General features: G+C 45.0%; 1 protein-coding gene across 9 annotated transcripts in view; it reads left to right on the forward strand.

The window, feature by feature from the left end:
- CFAP61 (cilia and flagella associated protein 61) overlaps nucleotides 1–11,389 on the forward strand; it is a 111,733-nt gene that overhangs the window by 74,769 nt on the left and 25,575 nt on the right. For all 9 annotated transcript variants that reach the window (XM_083832278.1, XM_083832277.1, XM_083832280.1 and 6 more), the window contains 3 exons: nucleotides 1,197–1,371; nucleotides 6,627–6,919; nucleotides 11,047–11,374. In XM_083832278.1, the coding sequence (XP_083688404.1) occupies nucleotides 1,197–1,371; nucleotides 6,627–6,919; nucleotides 11,047–11,374 (796 nt within the window). The remainder of the gene's footprint in view (nucleotides 1–1,196; nucleotides 1,372–6,626; nucleotides 6,920–11,046; nucleotides 11,375–11,389) is intronic.

Raw genomic sequence — 11,389 nt, forward strand, 5'->3', positions numbered from 1 at the left:
TCCATAGCAATTGTATAACCAGAAAGCAGCCCTACAGCATGGCAGGTTGTTCTGCTTCAGTGCAGCTATAGAGTTTGGAGCAGATAAGAGAGGGAGATTTACAAATTTTTCTACAAGTAATGTCACTGCTCAGTACCAGATATTAAGCAAAGCTGCCAGTATTTTGCCACTGTGACCATTAAACCCACTGAAGAGTAGGCCCAAACGACATGTGGCCCCAGCCACAGGAGACTTAACTCCAGCTGGTGTAACACCATTTGACCTAGTTTTGGCAATGGAGGCAATTCCTTATCAAATTAATTACTCAGTTCTCATGATGACCATGCCTAGGCACCTACAAGGTGCTGTATGTTATTGTAGCACACAGTTGTGTTTCAAGTGAGATAAAATGCTTCAGGGAAGGTGACCTATGGTGTTCAGTGGAATCTCACAGCATTTATGCTGGGGGACACAATCCTGGGAAGTGAAGGCTCAAGAGTGAGAAGGACCAGTTTTCCAGCTGGGGTGCTTTGTTTTAGCCTTGGTGACAACTAAAGCAATTTTGCCATTCCCCTGGTTTACAGCAGCGGTGCAGGTTTCAGAAAGTGTGTGTGTGGGGGTGGAACTGAGAGCTCTGTCTTGCTGCTGAATCAGACCTCTGTGTACTAGATAGTTTCTTCCAGTTCTGTATCATTAGTTTAATTGTGATTGGATTATTGACTATGAAATGGGTATGGGGCGTGTTCCATGAAACTTCTGCGTTACATGGAGGACAACATGTGTGCAACAGATTTGTGGAGCAAGAAAAAAACATTTTTTTCTGTAATTGCTCTTCAGAGTTGAGACACACTTCAAATGACAATCTATGTTCACTATTCATCAGGGATGAAACAGAAGTTAAAGTATGGTCTGAATGACTTTAAGTGCTCCTAGAAAAAGATATTTGGAAGCAACTCTAATTTGCAATATAAGTTGTGGGAAATAACTACACTGGAGGAGAAAGAAAAATAAGGAAGCAAGAAAAAACTCAGCCTTTATCAGTCTTCAAGAAGAAAGCATCATCTATTCTTACTTCTAAGCTCTATAAAATTAAAAAGGAAGGAAGGAATTATTTTTATCATATGGTTTCTTTTTTATTACATAGAGCTGATTTTAAAAATCTTTCTTAGCAGTGCTCCAAGATTTATGCCATATATTCATTCATTCATTTGTTCCAGGTCCTGTCTCCTACTGGAGCAGATGTCAGTAAACTCCCAACTAACAGAGATGTCCTAAGTGAATGGCCACAGAGATACACAGGGAAAGTCCCTTCCAACCATTTTACTCTCAATGACGATCAGGACTGCTTAAAGGCAATGCACTGGCTGGAAGAAAACATCGTCAACTCAGAAGGTAGGGGTTTTGGTAAACACACACACATTTGCAGAAATGTTTTCTAAGCTTATCGTTTCCTTAATTCCATGGTGTGATTGGTGCCTGATTAATTCTAACAAAGTCTTTCATCTGCTGTGCTTTGTTTTCCAGATGAATTTAAAATTTGTTGTCATTTTTGATACCCAGCATATTTAGCTAGGGGAAAAAAAAAAAAAAAGCTTGAGATAGATTAATTATCTATAATTATTATATAAAACAAAATGAATCCCAAATGCAAAGCTAGTTGGAGTCATTAATTTGACAATTAAATAATAATTTAATTAGTGAGTGTGTTTTTATGTTGTATAGAAAAATACGTAGATTCAAGGCATAACATGAAGAAAACAGGTCTAAATTCAGAGGTGTTTTTTTTTTCAGTACCTGTCATCTTTGTGTTCTGTTGCATCAGTTACAGATTTACACATAGAACTGCAGGCTCCCTGTATTTTCTTTTATCCCTTTACATCACACATTTGTGCAGGTTTTTGTCCATCATATGTGTACTTCTTGAGCCTGCTCATGTGTGTGTTGTTCATATATTCACTGAATGTGCATGCTATAGAAAACACCTGGTATCGTCCAGGCTTCTGAGTTAAACTCTTTCAACTGCAGAAAAAGAGATAAAACAGTGAATGAACTCACGTATCCTCTCTTCTTTGTGCCAGATCTGAGTCAGGGCAGAGTTCAGAGGAGGAAAGCTGTCTTTGTAGGAAGTTCCTGTCAATTGAATGCAACAAGAATTTCCTAAAAATGTAGTTGAACTGGCTTACTTGGTAGAGAGTAGAATAATGAAAATTGATAGTTATTTGCCATGGTCTGCTAAGTTTGTGTCTTGCTTGGCAGACCTTTAAGGAAGTTCTCAAGATACTGGAGGTTTCTTTATCATCCTCCAAGTCTGGCTGTGGTCAGGTCAGAAGACAATAAACATGGTAATGTCTCAGTTCACGTTTTCCTCAAATAGCTTCCTGGCCTCAGGCATGTAAATAAAGCAGTCTGTATGGTTTTGCCTAGTGTCCAGCTGACATGCACAGCTGCGTTTGCATAAACAGATGAGGTGGTTGCTTCTCCCTATTTGTTACTGCTCATCTTTCATGTAAATCTGTGCATGCCCAGTCCTGGAATGTGCTCCAACACACCTGAGCAGAAATGCAGCTGAGAAGGAGACAGTGTCCAGGATGCAAGGCACCCAGAACTGCTCCTCAGGCACAAGAGCAGTCTTACTACACCTCATCTCTTTTGGGACCAATGCACCTTTATTAATACTAAGTTAATATTAATAATTTCAGTATTGCTGCTGGCTTTTGCTGTGGTGTAAAGATGGATATATTAATTAGGCACTATCATGTCTTCAGCTGTAAGCTAAATCTACGGCTTCTGCTGTGTCGAGACACGTTTCCTGCCAGAGGGTGCCTGGAAGCACTCGGCAGGGTCCTATGGGACTGAGCCCTGGGCTAGGGCCGGGGCCAGGAGCAACACCCCCAGAACTGGGGCAGCTGGCACAGGGGGCTCAGGGCATGGTCTGTGCTCAGCTGCCCCAGCTCCATGGAGGGCTGAGGAGGAAAAGCTCTGGACAGGAGAGGGGATGAATATACCTCCAAGACCACTGGTAGTTCTGGAGCTTTTTTTGAAGGGAAGTGTTAAGCACTGAACTTCACCATGTGAGTCTTATTAGCCTAATTGGATGAAAACTTCGTTTGGTAGCACTGATTTTGAGAGTGGCTTTTAATTAAGAGTTAAAGTAGAGGTTTTAAACTGCCTTTTTTTCCTGTGCAAATGCTGGGTACCACTTCATTCTGGTTGAAACCAGCGGGTGCTTTTTTACCGAAGTTAAGCAGAGCAGGATCAGCCTGGTAGCAGGCTGGCAGGAGGAATCACACATGTGCTGAGCAGCAGGCGATGCTGGAGGACCCGTGGGACAAGCAGAGAGCCACATCCTTCGCTGCTCCGCAGCTGCCCACTCCTGGGCTGGCAGCTCGGGAAGGGCCGACTGCTGCCTGGGGCCCGGAGCAGGGTGAGCACCAGCCCCTAGCCCTGGTGCTTTAGCTTCTCTGATGAAACCCAGCCACCTAACGCATGTAACCTATTACAACTGTAATTGTAACTAATTGAAATTCATCTCCTATTAGCACTGCACTTTCCATGAAAATAAAAAGTAGGATGGGAGTAAAGTAAGGAACAAAACTGTTTTAATGGCCCAAAATTGAGCAATTATTTTTTCTCTTTACCTAAACATAGTTTACTGCCTTATTAAAAGCATGTTTGTAGGAATACTATCGTATTAAAATTCCAGTGCCTGAATCACCAACCAGAGACACTGATGCTTTAGCTAATACAGGTTTTCTTCTTTAGCTTTTGCAAACTAAAAAGAGTCAGGTCATGCTGGGGTCACTGAAATCTTGTGCTTCCACTTGTGGAAAATGAATGAGCCTGCTCTGCAGCAGAACACTGACATTTGAGTAATAAATAATAAAACTACTCTAGTGGTCTTTATTTATGGCTGCTTTTTTCCATGGAAGATTATTATGTTTACTCACAGATAGATACATTTTCATGTAGTTAAATAATAAAAGCATCCTGAGGAATTGCTATCTGTCCAGTGAACATAATTTCAGTCCATAATGAATATCGGTAGTTCCTTGACTACTAGCACTGTAATCTAAAAAGCCACTAATATTGTAATAAGCAGAAACTGTAAATTGTTGATTTACAAGAGGTCAGTAAAGGAGCATTGCTTTCCTTAATCCAATGTAGTTGTATTAAATATTACCATATAAAACAGAATTTTAATTTTCCTTGAGAAATGCGAGGCTGGAATCTGATCTTGTATATACAGAAATGCCAACATGTAATGCAATCACTGAACTCCCCCTGAGCAGGCTGGTTCCACCAAATAGTGAAGATCTCTCTGCTGCCCAGACTTTCATGCCTTAGAGTCAGAATGACACTTTGCTAGGCTGCACCTTAGGTAAGTGTAGTGGGTTTACGTGGCAAGGTTTTGGTAGCAGGGGGCCATAGGGGTGGCTTCTGTGAGAAGGATCTAGAAGCTGCCCCATGTTTGGTACGGGCCCCACTGCTGACCAGAGCTGAGCCAATAAGTGATGTTCTTTTGCACCTCTGTGAGAGCATATTTAAGTCAGGGGAAAAAAAAACGCTGCGCCACACAGCAGCTGGGAGAGTGAGAGGAGTGAGGAACAGCCTTGCAGGCTCCAAGGTCAGTGAAGAAGGAGGGGGAGAGGTGCTCCAAGCACTGGAGCAGAAGTCCCTTGCAGCCTGTGGTGAGGCTCATGGTGAAGCAGGCTGTCCCCCTGCAGCCCATAGAGTACCATGGTGGAGCAGGGTTCCACGCTGCAGCCGGTGGAGGAGACCACGGTGGAGCAGGTGGACCTGCACCGACGGAGACTGTGGCCTGTGGAAGACCCCTGCCGGAGCAGATTCCGGGCCAAACCTGTAGCCCATGGAGAGGAGACCACGCAGGAGCAGGTGACCTGGCAGGAGCTGCTGCCCCTGGGGGACCCAGGTTGGAGCAGTTTGCTCCTGAGGGATGGACCCCGTGGTACGGACGCATATCTGGAGCAGTTCTTGAAGAGCTGCTGCCTGTGGGCAGCCCACGCCGGATCAGTCCAGCAAGGACTGCATCCCGTGGGAGGGACCCCACAGCACAGGGGACAAGAGTGACTGAGAAGGAGTGGCGGAGAAGAAGTGCTATAGACTGTCCATAACCCCCATTCCCCCGTTCCTCTGTGCCCCTTGGGGGTGGAGGTGGAAGAGGGTGGATGGGGGAGGAAGGTGCTTTTGGTTTCTTTCCTTTGTTTCTCGCTTCTCTAGCGTGTTAGTAATAGGCAATAAATCTTTCTATCTCCCTATGCTGAGTCTGTTTTGTCCGTCACAATAATTACTGCGCAATCTCCTCGTCCTTATCTCAACCCTTGAGCCCTTTTCATCCTATTTTCTCCCTGTTCCTCTTTGAGGATGGGGACTGAGAGAGCGGTTGTGGTGGAGCTTGGCCACCCACCCGAGTAAAACCACCACAGTAAGCACTTCTCATTCCCTGTTGTCACTGAGAAGGGAGTTCTCAGTCTGTCCTACAAGAGCTGTGTCATTTTGCAAGGGTTACCTGAAGGCGGAGCAGATTGGAGAGCCTGGCGATGCTTTCTATTCTGACAGAGGGCAGGGAGGAGAGGAGCAGTTTTCGGGCCTTGCTCAAATGAGTACTTAGTGCTTTATATTACACCGACCTTAGATAAAGCACACAAATGCCCCTACGTATCCAGGTCTGCCTCCCACCTTGCCAGGAGGGCTGTGAGTTACAGAACCTGCTACCTCCCGTCCTCACCTGTTTGCTCTCGTCTTTAACTACGCAGTTTGAAGTGGTACCGCTTCAGTGGGCGAATGCTGCAGGATCCTACCAAACAGCCTGCGGCTTTGGAGCGAAAGGCATTCCCTTGAAAGGTGGGAAGTGTAGGTCTGAATCAGAGCTCCCTTTGCCTGGGGGGAAAGATGGAGCTGGTTGAAATAGTGGCAATGCACTGTGAAAGGAGCAGTGATATCCAAGGGCTGCTTTCATACCTGTCACAAGCGTCTGCCTCGAACGTGCTGGTTTCCCAGCAGTGTGCAGTTCTGGCTGGGCTGCTTCGCAGCACAGCATCAGGCCTTTGGGTCTGGGGCCTCTCATCAGCCACCTGCGCAGAGCAGCACAGGGCTGCGTCCGCAGGGGCCTCTCTGCTGTCTGGAGATGGAGGCTTGGCAGGAGGAAGCCACAGAGCTGGTGACCTCCTGTACTGCACAACGCCTGGTTTTCTCTGTGTTGGTCTTTCTAGTTTGTATATGTTTTTCTGCATGATGCATTTAATTTGCTCCTGTTCCCCATGTCCCTTCAGTAAGTGCTTTGACTAAGCAAAACTGAGCAAAATTGAGGAGAGAGAGTAGAACAAAATAAAAATGGGTGGGTTTTTTTTGTTCCCAAAGGATTTTCAATCAAAATAATTTCAAATTATGGGGTCAAAATGAATGTCATACTTCTGTGTTAAGTACTTGCTTACTTTGTGGGATGTTTTGTACAGATTCTTCACTAAATTATCTTAGCTACTGTTGCTAGGTAACATTGTTTGCTTCATAGCATCAGAGAAATAAGAGGGTCAAAGAGAGCAATTTCGTGTTATTATCATCTGAGTTACACTAATAAGGTTTTCATTGTACATCTTAGAAATTTCCCCCCCCTTTTTTTTCCCCCTTAGGGAACGTCATTGTCTATGGGAATACAATTGACATTTACACCACGGTAGAAACCCTCTTATCTCTTGGAATTAATGGTTCTCGCATACATCTCGTGCAGCCTCCACTCAGCTCAAATGTTACTTGCCTTAACAACAGTGAAATCGAAAGTGCTGTTCAGGAGGCACTGTCAGAGGCTGGCGTGTCTGTTTATTATGACAGTATCCTGGCACAGTGGAGCAAAGGCGACGACCCAGACCTTATCACTTGTGCTGCTTTCACTACTAATACAAAACCATTCAAATTGCAGTGTTCGGTAAGTATATGCTTTCATTGTATTTCCTTCAGTCTGTTCTTTAAGACAAAGACCGTCAAATCATGATAGTCCCTTGCTGATTTATCTATTTTCTCATTGTCTCTAGAAGAATTAGCATTCACTTGTTAGTCTGAAGGATTGTTTTGTAAAAATCCAAATAATACCATTGTTAATTCCCTGACTGATCTGGATTTAAATGTATTTTAGTCAGCTGACTCACAAGTAGTTGTTCACTGCTGAATGACAAATACTCCTAATACGTTTTCAGCATAATTCTAGAAATTTCTCCCTCACCATTAATGACTGCATTTTTGTTCATCTACCTTATCTAGGTAAATTACACACACACACTCACACATCCATGAGATCTGAGATGGTTTTTAACCTTTCCAAATGGGCAAAGCAGCCCTGTTTCTCATCATTGGGCTAATCTGTGTGAGTGAGCTTCTAGTAGAGTCATTTTAAAACGTGCATCCTTAGGAAGCCTTAAGGCCTCACAGCACATCCCCACTGCCTGCAGGCTCCTTTGTGCCTCAAGTCTGCTGTAGTTCTGGAAAGGAGGGACCACATAGCACCCCCAGAGAGGTCACCAGCCACCGGTGGTCCCTACAAATCATTGTTTTTTTTCCAGTCCTTTTCCATGTATGGATATCTCAGCCTTTCCTGAAGGAGGTGAAGACCTTGCACAACACTTTTATCCACTGACAGTCACCTTTGATCACCATATCAGTAGCGATGTTCCTCTTGCTCTCTCCTCATGCAGATCTTCAGTTTCTCCCCTCTTTCCCTAAAATCCATCTATTTTTATTCTTCTTCCACAGAGATGTGAATCTGGTTTTTGTAACTTAATATCCACTCACCACCTCCCCACGAGCCCGTCGCCTCTTTCCCATCACCTTTCCTGTGTGGCCTGTGCCATTCCTTCAAGACCCCCATTTCCTCGTGGTTTGTTTCTCTTGCCCTTTGTGCCCCTTGCCTGTCCTTTCTCCAGTCATGGCTCTTGCCTCTTGCGGTCTTACCCGGCCTCTAAGCTGAGGGACATGCAGTTACTTGTGATGTTGGGGGCTTTCTGTTCTCCAAACCCAGTTCAGCTGTCTTGCGGGGCTTGCAGCCGCCTGTGAGGACGGGCTCCAAGGAGGACAGGAGCTCCAGCGAGCAGCTGTGTCTGCCAGGGAGCAGGCTGTGCAGGAATTGGCACTGCAGCCGCGCTGGGCCTTTTGGGATTTGAGCCAATGTCAACTGTTGATTGGCAGTTCTTAGGGGCTTAATTTGTAGAGTCCTGTAGGATGAAAACAACAGGAGAAAATCTCCTCTTTCTCAAATGCAGCAGCCTCCCTCCTTCCCCTCCCAGGCTGACAGATGGCTCCCAGCCTGGAGGCTGCAGCGGTCCCCTCTCTCCCTCCCTCCCTCCCTCCTCTCCCCTCCAGTGGCACTGTCCTGCTTGTCAGTAGGCAGGACACCAGCCAGAGCTTACCTGATTTTGGATCTGCTAGATGGTTAGCCTTTCTTTAGCTGCACATTGTTCATTACCTGTTTATATACAAAAAGCACAGAGGCTGTAGCTCCTCTGCTGCTGTGTGCCTGCCTCACCAGTGGTGCTAAAATTTCCAGCTCTCTTGGCTTCCCTCTCCTGTGCCTTTTCTCCTGACCGGCTTGTCCAGCTGGCAGTAAGCATTTGACACTTGCCTTCAGTCCCTAGGACAGCTCCGTGGTGGTGTAATTGGGTAATTCCTTTACCCTGGTCACAACTGTGTCCTCCCTGAGGCTGACTGTAAGCGACGGATGTGTTCCTGATGGCTGTTTACCCTGATGTGGTTATGTCTCGGGCTGCTGAAGATGAGGGCAGTAATGTAATGCACGCTCATCCGATAACTTCTTTCACCACCCTTTCCTTGGCTTGCACAGTAATATTTCTTGGTTGTGGACAGGAGTATTTGTTGTCATGTAATCATTTTAAAAGCTGAGGGCACTGATGAAGGAGAAAGCTCCTTTTAAAGGATCTGGAGCTTCACAATATATATATTGCAGCAACAAGATGGTAAGTCTTTGTCTGTTCCCTTTGCACACCATGTGATCTCATTGAAAGCATATCTCAGCTTTGTCATTACTACTTTTAACCCTCAATGCCCAGTCTACACTCTTGTTCTACGCTCTTGTTGGGAGCTGCCAGCCATCATTTTATCCTTTGTAAGAGGCATCTGTGAAGACCCTGTTTGCAGCTGTAGCTTCTCCCGCTTCTGTTGCTTATGATGCTTTCTGCCGGAGGTGAAGGTGTGGGGAAGGCAGGGGTTTGGGCTTGTGCCCCCAGTCCCGAGCTGCAGTGACCCAGGCTCACTCGCCCATGCTTCATTTCTTGTGCTCCAGGACTTGGGGACCCCCGGAGACGCAGGACTTTTAACTTCACACGTACCTCTCTCATCTTGGCCTGAATAGGCACTTCTTTCCTTGGTGAGCACGTTTTTGGCTCCAGATTTCAGGTGGGCTTTTGCCTCTCTAAATCACTTTTAGACATTGTTGAAAAGCAAATAAATCAGGCATCAAGAGATGTGTTAGATGTATGTGATTCTGAGAGCAGTCTGAGCCACTCTATTAATCAACATGCAGAGCCGTGCAGAGCAGGCAGACAAAAGGGGAGGGCTGGCAGACCCTGCAGTCCTCCCCCTCGCACTGCACTGGGTTTCAGAGCAGCTCTTGGGGCATCCAGTGCCTTTTGCATGACGTGCTGTGTGCACATCTGTTCCACGCCGGCACCTAGTGCGTGGGTCGAAATGGTGGCTGCTTCCAGCTCCACCTGCTTTGTGGTGCTCGTCGTGGTTGTGCTGCCTCAGCTCCCGTTCTGGGGAGTGGGGGTCTCATCTGCTTTCTGGCATCCCAGGAGAGGGACTAGGCAGATGCCACAGGAGGACAAAAGAAGGGAATTATCACTAGCTTTTTCTTTCAGACCTAGAGGAGGAATTCAGGGATTTAGGGCTATTTTCTTTCAATGCCCTTGAAATCTCCTGTGGGGAAGGCGAGCTCACGGCCTCTGTAGATGCTGCTCCTGGAATAAATCCCTACCTCAGGGCCAGTTCTGTAAGCTGAGCAGTAGGACAGAGGGGGCGGTGTTTACAGAGTGGAAGTCGTGTCTCTTTTCACTCCCATAAACCAAAATGTACTGAATATGTATCAGCTCCGTTTATTACCAGATTCAGAAATGGACTGCCAGATGTACCAAGGATTTCACTTAGCCATGGTCTCTGCACTGACCCAGATGATCAGTGGGTCTGTCCGACATCCAAGACCTGTGCTCTGTGCCCTGTCTCTGAGAGCAGGGTAACTCTAAGCAGTAAGGGCGTGCAGAGTAATCTGCTTCCTAAAGCACGCATTATACAGGCCTGGGATACTTAGAGATGTGTTTCAGCCCTGACGAAGTTGGATGTGCTCTCCAAAGTTTAGGTCACTATGAGGTATATTAAATTTGAGTGCTTTCCTTTTCATGTACGTGTTCAGTCTTTTTATACCTCTCACAGACTTCTTGGCCTCCACAGCACTGACTGTACTTTGAATGAGGATGAAATTTCTTCTGAACAATTTGAATTTCCTATCTTGCAATTTCATTGAATGTGCCTGTGCTGGTAGCCATGGTTGCATAGTTTGCTGGTATACAGTTAGGCACAACAGTTTGAAAAATATTTGTAATATATGGTTATGCTGCTAAAATACAAACTACATTGTGCTTTTTCTATTAATTAGTTTTTCAATTTAGCTTCACCATTTGAAAGAAGCAAAACAACTTTATGAAGAATTCAAGTCTGTTTCATATACTAACGCAGAAAATGTGCACATCTGCTCAGGCTATCTGACATACGTGATCTTAGAGGTTTTTTTATCAAATTAATTTACTTAACCAGAAGTAGGTGAGTCTGGTTTAGTAATTCTCCCCTTCTGATCCAATATTTATAGCTTTAATTTTAGTTGCTATGAATATTGGATAAGAAGGATTTATCTGTGTATACAAAATCAAACTGTATTTCATGTTCCTATTTTTATAAAATAAATAACATTCAGAATGAAACGTATCTTTTTATTTATGAAATTAGCCAGTAACTAATGTATAATAACCTGCATTTGCTTACATTTCTTCTTAGGCCTTTTTCAGCTTTGCCTACAGGACTGTGGATTATGAAACCTTCAAGGCAATTAATGATGCTTGCCTTGTTTTTGATGGAAGACTTGTGATTGATACTGAATTCCATACTAATGATGTCAGTATCAGGGCTGCAGGTTCTTTAACAAAGTACTCCAGGAAATATTATGCAGATGAATGTACACACAGCAACTTCAATTCAAAAGAGATTGGCTTTGAACTTGCTACATCTATGCTGAATCTCTTTGATCCAACCCTTAAGCCCTTTTCTAAGCCACCAGAAGGCATGGATAGCCTCATCCCCATGTACAAGGGGTGTAAAATTAAAGGTACGTGAAAATGGA

This window comes from Anser anser, assembly GCF_964211835.1.
Source record: "Anser anser genome assembly, chromosome: 3".
In the NCBI taxonomy this organism is placed as follows: domain Eukaryota; kingdom Metazoa; phylum Chordata; class Aves; order Anseriformes; family Anatidae; genus Anser; species Anser anser.